The sequence below is a fragment of the Anoplolepis gracilipes genome, chromosome 1, assembly GCF_047496725.1.
Source record: "Anoplolepis gracilipes chromosome 1, ASM4749672v1, whole genome shotgun sequence".
Taxonomy (NCBI): domain Eukaryota; kingdom Metazoa; phylum Arthropoda; class Insecta; order Hymenoptera; family Formicidae; genus Anoplolepis; species Anoplolepis gracilipes.
Window position 1 is genome coordinate 8,380,505 of NC_132970.1, and position 16,004 is coordinate 8,396,508.

The following is a 16,004-nucleotide window of genomic DNA, read 5'->3' on the forward strand; positions in this document are numbered from 1 at the left end:
TATTTTGTAATCTTCAGATAATTTAAATCCCTATATTAATTATTATATATAGCCTTTAAGCATTGAAAGAATCATAAAGAAACGCAATGTGCCGTTAACGCATCTCTATCGGATGGCAGAATTCGATCCACAGAGAACCCCACAGGAACGCACCGCAGTTCGACTGCCACAGTTCAGTAGCTTCCGGTGGCCAGGAACGGCGGGTGTTACGTCGAACCGGGTGTCGGTGGTCGATCGATCCCGTGCACGAGAGAAACGTAGAGAATCGTGCTTGTCCTCGTCGTCGTCGTCGTGGTTGCCGCCGTCCTTCCAACCCGGCTTCTCTGGTCTTCCAGTTCTCAGCTCGCGCTGAATACCGCTGATTGTCCTCCACTCGCTCGCTATCCCACCCTCTCCTCTCCATCCCGATTCCCCATCGAGCAGGGGCGCAGAGGGAGGTTTCCACTCCTAAGCATTCTCATCCTCCTCCAACCCGAACGAAACCCATCCCCGTAGGGGCACCCTATCCACCCCACGTTGCCGTTGCTACTCCTACCCACTCCACGATAATGATGGCAATCAGACCCTCAGAAAGGATTTCAGGAAATTCTCTCGCCTTTTTGTCGGCAACCGGGGTGGCGGTGGCGGACGCCACAAACACCGGTCACCCTGTCGTTCTCGCACTCACGACTCACGGCAGCTGTGTAGTCCCTCCTTTCCTCTCTCTCACGTCGTTTTCTCCTCCCTGTCCCTCTATTCGCTTCGTCACGCTTTCTTACATGGTCAGTGTGCCGCAATTGCAAACATCCAAATTCGCTGGCTTTTCAATAATTTAACGTGAAACGTGACACGTTGCCTCGCGCGATAATGCGTTGCGAGAAACCGGCCTGTTCCGGCGTGTTCTCTAGAACATTTTTCCATGGATCCGATAATCGGCCAATCACATCAAATCGCATCAAATTCGAGTTTCGAGAAATTCCTTATATTTTTAGTAATAAATGTGAATTATATCATTAAATTCTGTTCAAATCTAAAGATAGTTTAAGTTTTCTAAAGATAGCCAATTTCAATATAGTTATGTCAGTGTAATTCGTCTTGAATTTTTAACTTTATTATTACTGTGAAAACTTTTGATAATTTTATGCTATTCATAATGATTTACAGTTGTGATTTCCTTTTTTACAAACATTATTTAAAACATAACACATATCATTTATATATCTTTTATTTTTTACACTTTTTATTATTAAAAAATGTATATTGTATTGCCTTGCTTGTATTTTTATTTAGATGGGTTTCTGTAATCTATTCTATAAAAACATTTTTTTATACAACATTTTTTTATACATTTTGGACTGTATTGCAAATTCTAAAATTGCTAAATTATCAAATCTTGCTTAATTTTATTTTACAACAAATAATATCTTATTTTTTTGCATTAGACATAGGTCCATAAATAAATACCTGTCTTCCGATGTTATTGCTGAAGATTTAGCAATGTTGGTTAAAACTACATATATTCAATATAAAAATTATGAAATGCCATACATGAGAAACATGTCGAATTAAGAAAAATAATCTATTAAGAAAAATAAGTACTACAACTATATGTTTATCAAAATATACAGTGATAAATCCCGTGATTACTTCATTCGCAAATTATAAGAGAGAAAGTATTAAAGTAGCACTACCAGCAATAAAATTTATGCTAATCAATTGCACCCTTGCGAGGAATTAATCATCGCAGCTGTAATGATTGCATTGTAACACGCGGTGACTCTGCTTCATAACTAATGCATACGATGTAGCGTAAAGCTCGTTTTATCCCAGATTTTATCGGGGTTCACGGTCCGCGATTTTCAATCAGTTTTACGTATCTGCAACGTAACTCATATGTAACAGTCGCAACTTTTGACAGCGAAAAAATGTTGGTCGCAGAGCTGTGTCCTGTCCCCGTCTCATAAGTTAACGTATTGACCGTAGCATCGAAAAATATTTATGTGCTGCTTAGTTTTCATATAATGTTAAAAAATTGATATATTGCAATATCTTTCGACAAAAGATTCTATTTTTATTGAGAACTGTAAATTAAAGAATCTGTCAAATTGAAATTAAAATAGTGAATTATAGGATACTCTGCGTTTCTTGAAATTTGTCTTGTCTAAAAATTATTTTGTTACACGGTTTATCTGTCAAAAATTTATAAGAAACAATATATTTCCGTATTTCTGTATTTTTCTAGAAAATTATAGAAATGCGAGAAGATTCTTCGAAGTTATATTAATAATTTTCAAATAACTCAACAAGCAAAATTTGTCATCTACGAATCGTTAGCCCATCGATTAACGATGATCAATGACTTATCAGGATGAATAAAGATCTATTTTATTTCGGAAGTGACGACACGGTGATGTCGCAGAAATCGGCAGGCGGGTCCCCCGTCGGCGGCGAGCGAAAGCGAAAGAGAGAGAGTCATTAGCTAGTTAATCATGCGTTATCGTGTGTGCTTAATGTTCCGTCAATGAAGGAGTGACTGGGGAGTGAGCATTGGAAAAGGGAGTCTTTTGGCAGTCGACCCCCTGCCGCCCACCTCACCCTTTTTCTAGCTTTCCTTGGCTCGTAGTCAATATTGTCGACGTGCACCGCAGCGTGCAAGCAACAGATCACGCACTACCACACTCGACACGATCTCAACCCTCACCTCTTTGTCGCGGTTAAAGAGCCCGTTTCTTTTCCAACTAATGGAGGTGACGGGGTAACTTTAGCGTCGACTTTAATGCTAAAGGGCCAATCTCACTGTCGCAGCTTTTACCGCGTTCCTAGGAAGCTCTGAGTGCTTCCAGGAAATCCGAGGCAAGATTAGTAACTATTAATTTCTTGCATATAATTACGACTAAAATTTCGAAAACTTTATAATGAATCGGAGACTAATACAAAATATATAATCCATGGATTTAAAAATTGAAAATTAATAGAAATAATAAACTGTAATTAAACTTCACTATTTCTTAATTAAATATTTATATTTAATGTTTCAAGAAATAAATGCTCAAAGAGAATAAAAGATTAAATAATCTTTTGTATAAGAAAAAATTCAAAGAAGTAAAAAGATTATATGATTTGAAAATTTAGAAATTAGAAATCTAAAGAGATGCGAAAAAATATATTAATATATATATTGATATATATATATATATATATATATATATATATATACAATTTAGAATAATAAATTATTAAAATATAATATAACTGTTCAAAACACGATATTTTATCTTATAAATGTTATCAAAACATTGATTTGTTAAAATGATCTAATAATAAGTTTAAAACATATTTATGCTTATTAAGAAAAGAATTATCTATGATTTATATGTGAACACTTGCAACTGCAAATAAAGTGTCTTTCGTAACAAAAGAGATGAAAACAACACGCGAGACATCTGCCACGTTTTAGGCAAACTAAAATAAGGGATGATTTCACAATATAGTGCCATCTATTCAGAGATTCAAGAAACTTGGGGTAATTTTATGGGTATTTAATTGACGACATTTCACTATTGATTTAGACTTTTGCCAAAGATGATGGTATGTTGGGACTCTTGTATCCAGTGTGCTTTCATTATCCTCTTAACCGATCATCGTTAATGTTCACACGTTCACCATTTGTCGACATAAATTTATCACGATAAGGTTTTGCAACAAAAGATATAGTAAACTGTATTATGTTTTTACTAATAATTTGAATTTAAATAAATTTATAATAAAAAGCAAGTAATCTATTTTTTTTATAATTTTATCTACAACATCATTTTTTTAATAAATCATAGAGTTAACAAGATTAATTAGCATGAACAGAATACTTGAATATATTTTCTCTCTCTCCCTTTCTTTCTTTCTCTTTTACTTTAAACATGAAATAATTCCATAATTAGGCCATAGTTTTAGTTTTAACACGAATGCTGTTTTATTGTCGTTACACAGGTTCTCACCCTGTAATTATCGCGCAATCAACAAAGTCCGGGACATGAGAAAATGTCACGGCATGTAAAGCGCTCACGAGCGATCACGCGGGCGTGAATTAAAATTTATCGTTTAATACGATCTACTGAGGGTCGGATTCATACGAAATTATTCTCAGTATTGTAGGTACACATGCATTCTTACGCGATCGCATAATAAACCTTCGTCGTAAGGGCGGGTCGCTCTCGCTCGAGTTTCCGCCGAGTCATGCAGGGGGGTAAAACTTTCTCCCTCGTTTTTTCTTCTTTTCTCTCTCTCTTTCTCTCTCTCTCTCTCTCTCTCTCTCTCTCTCTCTCTCTCTCGCTTTTTTCATTCTCCTGATAATATTTGCACTTATATATCGTCCTGTCTCGCTCTTGCATTCTTCTATATTCTTGGTGCGTTCTTATATATTCTTCCTCTCTCGTTCTCTCTTTTTCTCTCACGGAGGGATCCCTCTCGCTAGCAACCGCTAACACGCTCTCTCACCAGCTAGACCAGCCGCGGCAGTTAGTGGCTTAACGAGGTTATTTCACGACGTCGGGTGGGTGGGCCATAGGTCGCGCGAGAATGAATAATGATCCGTTCGTGGGGCCGGCGAGCGACCTCGCAGCTCCTTGACGTGTGCTGGTAATACACGCTGGAAGCGCGCGAGAGTATCGGAGGAGGGCGAGGATACGATGTACAGCCGTGTTATAGTAAAGACCCTGAAGCGGAAATCCGAAAATCTAAAGAGATTCCGGAAGAAATCCACCGAACTGCCGACTGCTCGTTTATCGTAAATACAACTTCAGCGTAAAATTACAAGGTTGTACGTCGTCGAGAAACTATTGCGATACAGTTGTACGATACTAGATAATTTAACCAATTTAAATTATCAGGTTTCCAAGATCCGACTAGGAAAGTGAAAAGTGCACATTTAAGAGTCGCAATCGGATTTCGACAATTTGAATATCGTAGATCAAAGTCAAAACCTCAACGGACAGAGCTTTTAACTTTTTTTTTACGGCTCAAGAATAATGTTTGCGTTCTTTTGAAAAATATAAACGTTATTGACTACGATAACGAATATCAAATTGTTTGGCAAACGACAATTTTTTTTTTTTGCGCAAAAAGTCCCCCATATCGCGCAACGCAGTCACTGCTTAATTAAAGTTTCAATCATATTGCGCACAATGACGTGTTATAGAAACGGTGATCGTCAAATGTAGCCTGGCGCGTTCGACGACGTCAAGAGGAACAAAAGAGAGAAAGAGCTCGTGAAGAGCGAGAGAACCGAACGAATAGCCCTGTCGCGGAGATAAGGCAGCGGCAGGAGCAACCTGGCCCTTGGAACCACCCGCGCCCGCGCCCGCGCCCGCGCCCGCGCCCGCGCCCGTGCCCGCGCCCGCGCCCGTGCCCGTGCCCGTGCCCGTGCCCGTGCCCGCGTCACGCTCTTTGTTGCGGAGCGCAATAATTGCGCGGGAGGGCGGCTTGCCAGCAGTGCCTGGGGAGGTTAGCCAGGGCTGTCGACGCTGAAACGAAGGGGGCACGCGGAGGGGGTGACAGCACGCGCCGGAACCGGAACTGAGAGTCGTGTGTCCCCGCCGTTCCCGGGCGGAACTATCATGATTAGTCACGGCCTGCAACGAGCCGTAGGAGGACTGCGCGAGAAAGACGAAACCCCGTGGAGATATCCCAGAATCGGCCGTGCGCGATCGACCTGAACGATGCGTACAAAACGAGAGAAATAGAAAGAGGGAGAGGGAAAGGCGGGGGGGGGGGAGAGAGAAAGAGAATAGCAGAGAGATAAACTCTCACGCAAAAATGTTATGATTTATTATATCAAATAATAATATTAATCGTATTTATTTAAAACTGATTAATGGGAAACGAAGCCTCTTGAAATAAAACAACAATTAATTTCTTATGCACTTGTAAAAATGTAATATACGTTGCATATTTCTTCTTCAAAAATTATTTCTATAAATCAAAACACGATTAATTTTTCGCGAACATTCTTTCAAATCGTGTTGTAATATGTCAGTTGGTAAAAAATTAAATATTTGTGTTGAAATATTTAGATATATTTGAGATAAATAAAAAGTTCAGACTTTATATAGTTTATAGTTAAACAGTTTGATATAATATTATAAGTAGTTATTTTTGGCAAATGTAGAGAAACGCGAATTTTAAAAAGTTTAGATTTTAATATTACAAGTAAAAATATATGAAAAAGATTTTTCTTTATTAAAAGAATTGAGTTACATAATTCAATCATCGATATTCTTAAATCAATCGTGTGCGTATCCACTTCCCTTCAATGTATAAATGTATAAAAATCTGCGCATTATTAGTATGCCCAATTACTTCGCGAAATAAAAATTTATCCTCGATCTAAGGAAAAATTCCACACTAGGGCGGAAGTCAAGCTTCGTCTCGCGTCTCTGAGGGTTCTTAATGTATTCCTTCCATTTTTTAGAAGCGAGACAGTTACGATTCTCTGACCCTTAGTCACCCTCGAACGCTGGGAACGAGGGTGGACTAGTCGCAGTTACCAGTACCGTTGGTGGCGGAAGCGAAGGGGCTCGCGGAGGTTCCCGGATAAAGGGCAAAAGGGATCACGCGCGGAGAGAACCAAGGGGGCCGCCGGATTGTAGCGCCAGTGTAGGGTGTTCGAGACCCATAACCACCCCCTAGGTTAACCGATACCGGCAATTATCAACGCGTCTCAGTCACCGTGATCCTCCCTTTGCTGGCGCTATATCCGCAACTGTATATACAGAGAGAAAGAGAGAAATGTTTCTCTAAATTGACGTTACAAAATTCAAAGATGTATTCTTCGATAAATTTGAAATTCATTTTTCCTATTTCGATGAAATTTGAGTGCGTTTTTGGAAGAAAATTTAAAAATTCCCTTACTATTCAAAACACTATCTAAAATTTACTATTGTAATAAACAGGTCACATTATATTGTAAGATAATATAAAATATAATATTATAGAAAACAATTAAATGAGCAATTAATTTTACAATTTTACAAGCAATAAATTATTGCTCATTTTGTACTTGCTTCATCATCATCCTTCTCCAATTCTTTTCTTCTCTTATTTATCTTTTGTTGCTTTTTCATAACATACGTGGAAACATAATTAATTATGATTCCGCGTGCACTAATAAGCAAAAAACGGCAATTACGCAGCATTTTAAACGGCACTCCTGAACTTTCATACGCAATACATATCTTTTTATATTATAACGAAAAAACAAAAGTTATTGAAGAGCGAAAATTATATACGAACAAAGATATGATTCTCTTTGCATTCGAAAATTGCGTTAACACATCACTCGCTGCTACTTTTGTTGATAATAGATAGTAGGAATATTTTTTTAAAATAATTATTTTGTATATTATAATATAAATATAAATAAATGTATTAATGTTAAAATTAAAAGTATGCGTAGAGTATAATATCTAAAAATATTATAATTACTACCGATTCACGTAATAGACTTTGATCAAACAAAATATGTATTATAAATCAAATGTTTCAACAAAGATAATCAACAGATACAAACAACTAATCTAGAATAGCAATTGATAAATATTAAAATATAATAATTTTTATATTTATTAATTGAGCACATCACGACATATGATCTGTTCTGTACGCGTGAAATTTTGTTAACAATTGAAAAATTTGAAAATAGTAGTTAATAGATTGTCAAGAGACAATAAAATCACGGAAATTAATTAATCGCCTAAACTTATCGCTAATTTTAATAATCTCAACGAATGACTGCGATCTCTTAATATCTATCACGATTATATTTCGAGAGATAATATGCGACATATATTTTACATATACGTAGCTGTGAATGGAATGTGTTTGTTTCAGACTGTTATTATCTCGTTCGACTCTCGCCGCACGAATGACAACAAGGTTACGCGCTGTACGCATGTATATACCGCGCGCTATTGTTGATCACGTCGTCATTCGCATAGCGACACTCGAGCAAGTAGGTAATCATACGAGTCGTTCGGTACATCGTACACTATTATTTCGTAGAACGTAATCGCGATAAGTATTAGGCGATGCCAAACGTACTTAATTATTCTCTACAATTATAATTATTACAATAAGCGATTTTTAACTCGCACGGTTAATAAATTCCCGTGATTATGACGTATCAATTCAATTTCCGTAATATCTGATATCAGAATAAAATTTTGATGTTCTCGATCACTAATAAGAAATTATATGTAGATCGACTTTGACCCGGTATCGCGATATATTGAATCAGTAACTCTAGTCATATTTAACTATGTAATTTAATAATCGTCTATTGTGTAGCAAAAATTTCTTTATCAGTGATTTATTAAAACGCGTATTTATTTGTGATTTATGGGATCGAAATCGATTGTGTGAATAATTGATAAAGCAACGACGAAGTACTATCACGTCGTTCGGCGCCTGTGTTTTATGACGTATAACATACCATTGTTTACGCGCATGGTCACCTTGTCATTCACGCAGCGAGACTCGAGCTAGCAGGTAGTCGTACGAATCGCTCTGTATGTCGTGCATTATTATCTCGTAGATCGTGAGTATTACGCGATGCCAAACACACGATTATTCGCTATAACGTAATTATTACACATTAGTGATTTTTAATTCGCGCGGTCAACAAATTCTTGCGATTACTGCGAATCAACTTAATTTCCGTAAAATCGCGTAATATTAGAATAAAGTTTCGAATTTCTTGTTTATTTAAAAATTATGAATTGATGTTAAGTCGATATCACGATATGTAATTAATACTATAGTCTTATTTAATTACGTATTTTAATAATCGCCAACTATGTATCAACAATTCATCTGTATCAAACGTGTATTTATTTTTGATTTATTGGATTGAAATATATCGTGCAAGTAATTAGAAAACCAACGACAAGTTACTATCACGTCGTTCGGCGCTTGTGTTTTACGACATACGCGCACTATTGTTTATGCGCACGTTCACCTTGTCATTCACGCGGCGAGGCTGGAGATAGTCGTACGAATTACTTTATATATACGTTGTACATTATTATCTCACAGAACATGATAGCGACAAGTATTACACGATGCTAAACACGAGCGATTATTTTCTCGTCAATTATAATTATTATAATTAGCGATTTCTAATTATTCGTTTATTAGTGATTTATTAAAACGGATATTTATTTATGATTTATTAAAAATATATTGTATGAATATTTGTCAAAACAACGATAGTATTTGTAGGTACTATGCATTTATTTTAACATTTATGTATTTATTTATGTTTATATTATAATATATGAGATGATCATTTTAAAAATTTATTAATAACAGTAACAAAATCGAGTGATATATTAATTTGGCCGCTCGATTTTCGGATCGTAATCTTTGTGCGTGTATAATTTCCACATTATTTTTCATTGCGATATAAAAAGATATATATTGCGTGATTAATGCTCGGGAGTGCCGAAGTAAAATAATATTGCGCGATCGTTGTCTTTTGCTGATCAGTATACATATACACTCAAATGTAATTAATCGTGTTTCCACGTCTGAGTATTACATAAAAAAGCAACAGAGGATAAACAAGAGCCGAAGAGACCCGACATCAGGTAATGGCAGAGTTACTATGAGGTAAGAAATTTATAACTTCAATTTATTGCGTTGTTTGTAAAATTAATTGTTCATTACTTTTCATGATTTGTCATTATTGTACAATATCTATATACATGTAAATATTCTCGATTTTTTATCTTGATATACTTCAAATATTTAATAAAATATTTATTATAATATTAATATTTTTATAGATACGTGTGTGCGTGTATTTAAAATATTTCAATATTGTTTGAAATTTATAATTATATTTAAATTACTTATATAAAAAATAAATTTTTATTAATTATATTTTTCTCATTCTCTTTCGTACAAACTTATATTAAAAAAATTTTGTTTTAAATTTATTTTATTGGAAAAAATTAAAGATATACAAAAATTTTTACTTTTCTAAATGTGAAATAAAATTTTTAATAAATATTTTTGCATGAAACATAAGAAGGACAATCACAGAATTTTCACGCGTACATTTACATTACGCGTAAAAGCATTTCTACTAATTTACATAAATAAAATTCTTCCTGACTTGAATTATTTTTTCTTATCGCGGAATATCTGGAATGCAATGGTAATTTCTTTTTTTGGCTGATTTCAGAAACAATTTATAGTGCATATATATGAGATGTAATGAATCCTAATATGATAGCTTTCCTTTCTTTTTCGATGTTATATGCAGCTTTTAGAAAATTCCTGTCTGTACTACTTTATGTACGTTTAAACGCTAGTACTTAATATGGACGAGAACCAATTTTTGTCATCATTTATAGATGAGTAAATTTCAGTAGGGGTAGATAGGTGGAGCGGTACTCTTTCATGTTCACACCATTTAGAACGTTCTCTGTCTCGATATATTCCATGCAATTAGATAGATGAGAGGCAATGTTACGCTTCTGCGACACAAAATATCACCGTTTAAAACTCCTTCAATAAAAGATGCTAATTGATCGAGGTTGAAATTGTTGCTTTGATTTAACGGATTGCAGAGTAACTTACGCCAAGAAGGTTTAAATGTAATTGTTTAAGATGAAATTTTCTCTCTCTCTCTCTCTCTCTCTAATAATTAAAAGAATTTCTTATAATTTTTTAAGAGAAAATATAAAATCAGTATGATTAACAATTTATTTTTTTCTATGTTTTAGTATATTGTCGATATTAAAAATATTAAAAATATTCCATACATAGATTACATTAAACAATTGTAGTTTTTATTTTTAATTTACGTTTAATGTAAGATAGCTTTTTATTTTAGAATATACATATTTGAAATATCAAATCATGAAACATGGATTTAAATGCATTATATTACATTACATGCGAATTGAATTCGTTAATTTATATAGAAGGGATATGCGCGCAAAATACGTACCTCTAAGTGTGTCCTTTATTTCCATGATAAAAAAGCTAACGCGCGCGTAGAGTGACAAACACGACGTCGGCACGCGTGTCACCACGTCTTGTCAAACATCAATTACGTGTGCAAACAAGCTAACATAGAGGGATGATGCTCGACCAGCAAACATTAAATACATGCATTACCCTGCATTGCTGACACAATGACCGACACTATCGCTGGCCCTCACTTTTTATTCGTACTAATGCAGATTATATACAATAAAATTAAAAGAAACAAATAATATTTTTATTTAACATTCCATTCTATAGAATAAGATTATAATTGATTTCAATGCAGATAATTTTCTAAAGTAATGCATCTGCAAAAATATTTTTTTCATCGATTATTTTAATCTTTTATGTTACATGAATTAATTATAAAAATAAAGTAAGATTAATGTAATTAAAGAATAATATTTTTTAATACAAAATATAGATATATTCCAAAGTTGAATTAAATTTTAAATTTCGGTATATATATATATGAGGTGAGAATTGCATAAATATTTAATATAATTTTTTAAATATATATTTATTATGAGCCATAATTGTAAATAATAGGTCAAGTATTAACATTAATTAATATTAACATCTACATTTGTTCCTTTCTTTTAATATTATATTGTAATTAGTATTGATCAAATATTTTACATAATATATGTATAGAAAGAGAAAGAGAGAGAGAGAGAGAGAGAGAGAGAGAGAGAGAGAGAGAAATAGAGAAATTTTAAAAAGTAGTTGCAATCAACAATTATTCGTTGATACTTTTTTAAATCTATCAATTTTTTTCAATATTTTATTGTTTAGGAATTATTATATAATATTAAAATATTGCTAACGATTGGTCTTGCATCTTCTTTAATTCAACATATTATTTTCTCTCTTTCAAGAATTATTCTATACATTATTAATCTTAATAAGTACATTTATCGTACTCGTACTTATCCTTACTGTACAATCGTATAACTAAAATATATGATGTCAAAATACATCATGCGGTATAACGCGAGTTGAGAGTAGTCGACGGTTTTAATCCCAGAGAAGCTTTTGTGCCGCGCAAAATTTGTGCTGCGCAAAATTTGTGCTTCGCGCTTGCATCGAAATTCTGTCGCGCGTAAGAGCAAGGGCCGAAATTTCGCGGAGAATCCAGTTCCTTTGTCGACACATCCGTATCTCGCGAGAATTATAGCCAAGTTAGGGTATAGGTACACGGCACGAAACGGCCCGACTTAAAATCTAAGTAGTCGTGCATCCCTCGGAACGGGCCACAGATAGGGGAAGATAGAGGTAGCCTGGGGGATCGTAGAAGGTTGCCCAGGATGGCAGGGAGAGAACCGTGGGACGGCGGCAAGTGAGTGGAAAGGGGGCAAACGGAGAGGGGAAGGAGAAGAGGGATGCTGGGATGCCGAGGGGAGCATCCGGGATCTCGGAGGGTACATGGGGCGGTCGGTCGTCATGGATACGCTCCCGGCTAACCCTGTAACCGCTCCTCCCTCGTCATTCTACGTTTTCGCAACTACCCGCCGCCATCATCGACCCACCATCTTGTCTCGAACCCTACGAGTCTCGTCAAAATTTTGAGACGGTTCTTCGAGATGCACGGATGTAACTAAAGATTTCCCTTAAACTGCATGGTAAAAAGATAGAGTAACGTACAATTGTCGCGATAAACGAAAGAAAAAAAAAGGTCGAATAATTTTAGAAATCGTGATGATAAGAGTAAAATATTTAACGTTGAATTTTGATGGAAAAAAAGTATTTTTAAATGTTAGTCTAATTATTAAATATTATAAAAATTATAATAGCATTAACATGTTACATAATATATTGCATCAATTAAAAATATTATTTTTTAAATTTATTTCATATTCAGAATAAATGACTTATACGTTCAAGAAATTTAAAAATACGATTATTCACAGGGTCAGTTTTGGTTTTAGCGGTATAAATTATTTTTTATTTTAATTATATCTGGAATAGAATATGCAATAGAGAAAAGTAGTATGTGAGATATGAACTACATTAATCATTATCAGTAAAACTCAATATTATCATTAAATATTGATATTTAACAAGTTTGTATGTTAATGCATATTTCCAGATGCATATCATAAAACTATTGTAATAAATAAAATTAAATTGTCAATTGAAAGAGAACGTTACAGATATCACTTTGTAATTAACGGATATTGTTTTGTGGTTACACGAATACCATGTTATATGGGGTATTATTCAAAATAATAATAATGTTATTTCAGCAAATTATTTCAGTGATTTTACTGTCAGTGCAAGATGAGTTAATGCAAAATGTATAATGGAGCGAGAAAAATGGAGCGCGCGAAACCAGCGTTCTTAATCTGGATGTGGAACGATCCAGAGTTCACGTTCGCGCGGAAGATCGATCGATCGGCAAGGTAACTGCGGGTGACCGCGTTGTGCCGTTTAAATGTATCCACCATCGGGCGAGACGAAAGTTTCGGGCGAGTCGCCGATAAATTTCGGTAACGGCGAGCAGGATATTGCTGCGGCCGTGGAGAGCAGTCGGCGAGCGTTTTGCTCGGCTGGCAGCGATGCAACACCCTCGCATCGCGAGGCAACACGATTCCCCGTCGTATTCGAGCATCCCTCTGCTACCCCTCCCCGCTTCCCCCTTCTTCATCTGCTCGCCCTCCTCATCCTCCTCCGCCTGTTCCGTCGTTCTCCCCTTCCATTCCCTCCATCTCCTCGCGCGGCCCTCACGGGCGTGGGCGGCAGATAACGTGATTTACACTGGCCGGGTAATTAATGTCCTCGGCGACCGGCGCTTTAAAAAAGCAATCGGAAATCGGCGACAACGAAGAGCAACAGTCAGCCCGCCGGCTGCTGCTACTGCCGGATGACAAATTATCGCGCGCGAGACTGTTGCCCCGGTTTTTTTTTTCGCGTTTCTCTTGGCACGGGAGAACATCGCGCGCAGTGTGACACTCGTCTCTACCGGTACTTAATAATTTCGGAAAGAGATACCGCGTGATACCGTTATTAAAGGCGAAAATGTCATCCTGCATTTTATTTTATTTTCGATATAAATTTGACATTAAATGAAAAAATAATAATAAATTAATTAATATAGCAAAGTTGTGTTCTTTACATGACAACTAAAGTTTTATTTCGTGAATTGTCGATAGAAAGATAGCCTTTAATAGCAAAAATAAAAATTAAATTGTAATAGTTCGTTGGTGATATAGCTGTGCAAATACTGAAATTTTAATTGGCAGTTAAATATTATATAACGATACATTATCTTTTTCTTTCTTCAAAAAACTAAAAGAAAAGTTCAAATATTTAATATAAATTATTATATAATAATAATTTTTCTTATAATTCTATAAAAAGAAAATTTAAACTTTTTCCAGCACTAACTATGTGAATGAAAAATAGGTATGTATACATCAGATATTTAATATGAACATGCAAACCATAAATTGTTACAGCGCCTCTGTGAAATCTTAATGTCGCGTGCGCCTCATTGTCGTTATCATTGTGGGAAAATGCGAGGGCAAATGCGGCTTTTACTCTCATTAACCGCATTACGTCATCGCGACGCATATCAAAAGCGATCGATGGTATCTCTGCGGTACTTATGCTGGTATAAACTTGCGGGTAATCAGGTTGCGTGCCTTTCTATGCGTTTGTGCGTGACCTTACGCTCGGCGTTACGGCAACAACTATTTCGCATCGTTAAGCAATGAATTACTTTCATATCTTACATCTTGTTCGTTTAATGTATTGTGTCCAAAAAAATGTCAAATTTTATATTAATATTTTTTTTATAATATTTAATAAACTTTAATATATAAAAAATATAACATTATAATATATAAAAAAAAATGACACTATATTTCACAAATATAAATTAATATAATGAAACTATTGAATAACAGCATACGTAAACCAAGACATGTATACTCCATTTTCAGTTACCTCGAAAACGAAGTATTGTATGAAAAAAATATTATTCCACCCTTTCGGCTTACTTTTACATGAAAAATCTCCCTTACACGTAGTCTATAAATCAACGTATCGTCACTTGGTGAGAAAGACTCGAGACTTGTATAGAGAAAAATAAGAAAAAAGTATGCTTACCGGTGATGGAGGCGGTAGGCGAAATGGTGGACGGGTTGGCGCGCGGTGGCGGCGAAAACGCACCCGCGAGGTAACCACTGCGATCGGCGAGGGCTTGTTTCGCCTTGTCGACGCTCTCCTTGAGCCGTTGAAAAGTGCTGCCGCAGGTGAGGCCGCGGTACGGCCAGTTCTCCTGTTTGACGCCGGCCGCGGTTACACCGGCGGCGGCCGCGGCCGCGGCACCGGCCCCGGAGGCTCCCTTTAATTCGAGCGCACCTGCGTACGAACAGCTAGCGCTGTCGTACATCACCAAAGAGCCCCTGCAATCCACGATTATCTTTGTGAATGACAAAAATATTTGCTATTAGCGATATAATAATTTGACATTTGTGACATGGAAGATGATAGAATTTCATCAAGCTGCTTTTTAATAAATAAGAAACCCTTCGACAGTATGCAGATTGACTTTCTTTCAGAAGAATTACGAAAATTTGAAAATTATGGTCTTTTTCTTCCACTCATTGATTCAGAAAGAAGTCTCAACGAGACACATCTGTACGTCGACGTTGACTCCGTTTCGTTCAATTGAGCACTTCCTGTATGTGTGTAGAATATTAACATTGTAACTCTCAGAAGTAAAGTTTGCGTCGTCGTACAAATCAACTAACAGAATACTCTTAGTAATATGTCAGTAGTTTAATTTTCGAATTGCAAATCGAAAATCGAAGGTAAAGTTAATCCTACTTCTTTAAGCCTGATTAAACTCTTTCGATTAAACTGGTTAGTAGTTAAAATATAATGCAGGGTCGAATAAAGCAAACCTACGTTACTTTAAACTTTAAACTGACAGCACTCATCCTCATGCAGATACCGCAGTAGGGGTCATTAAA

At 35.7% G+C, this 16,004-nt stretch overlaps 2 protein-coding genes across 6 annotated transcripts in view; one reads left to right on the forward strand and one right to left on the reverse strand.

Annotated features, from left to right (window-relative positions):
• The window catches only part of Ets65a (DNA-binding protein D-ETS-3), a 55,261-nt gene that overhangs the window by 34,009 nt on the left and 5,248 nt on the right, over positions 1 to 16,004 (reverse strand). For all 4 annotated transcript variants that reach the window (XM_072905818.1, XM_072905807.1, XM_072905837.1 and 1 more), the window contains one exon: positions 15,136 to 15,434. In XM_072905818.1, the coding sequence (XP_072761919.1) occupies positions 15,136 to 15,421 (286 nt within the window). In that variant the 5' untranslated portion in view covers positions 15,422 to 15,434. Of the gene's footprint in view, positions 1 to 15,135; positions 15,435 to 16,004 lie in introns of those variants that run through there.
• The window catches only part of LOC140673122 (protein SCAI), a 31,481-nt gene continuing 24,747 nt past the window's right edge, over positions 9,271 to 16,004 (forward strand). For both annotated transcript variants that reach the window (XM_072905789.1, XM_072905797.1), the window contains exon 1: positions 9,271 to 9,639. The gene's annotated coding sequence lies outside the window, so the exon portion shown is untranslated. The remainder of the gene's footprint in view (positions 9,640 to 16,004) is intronic.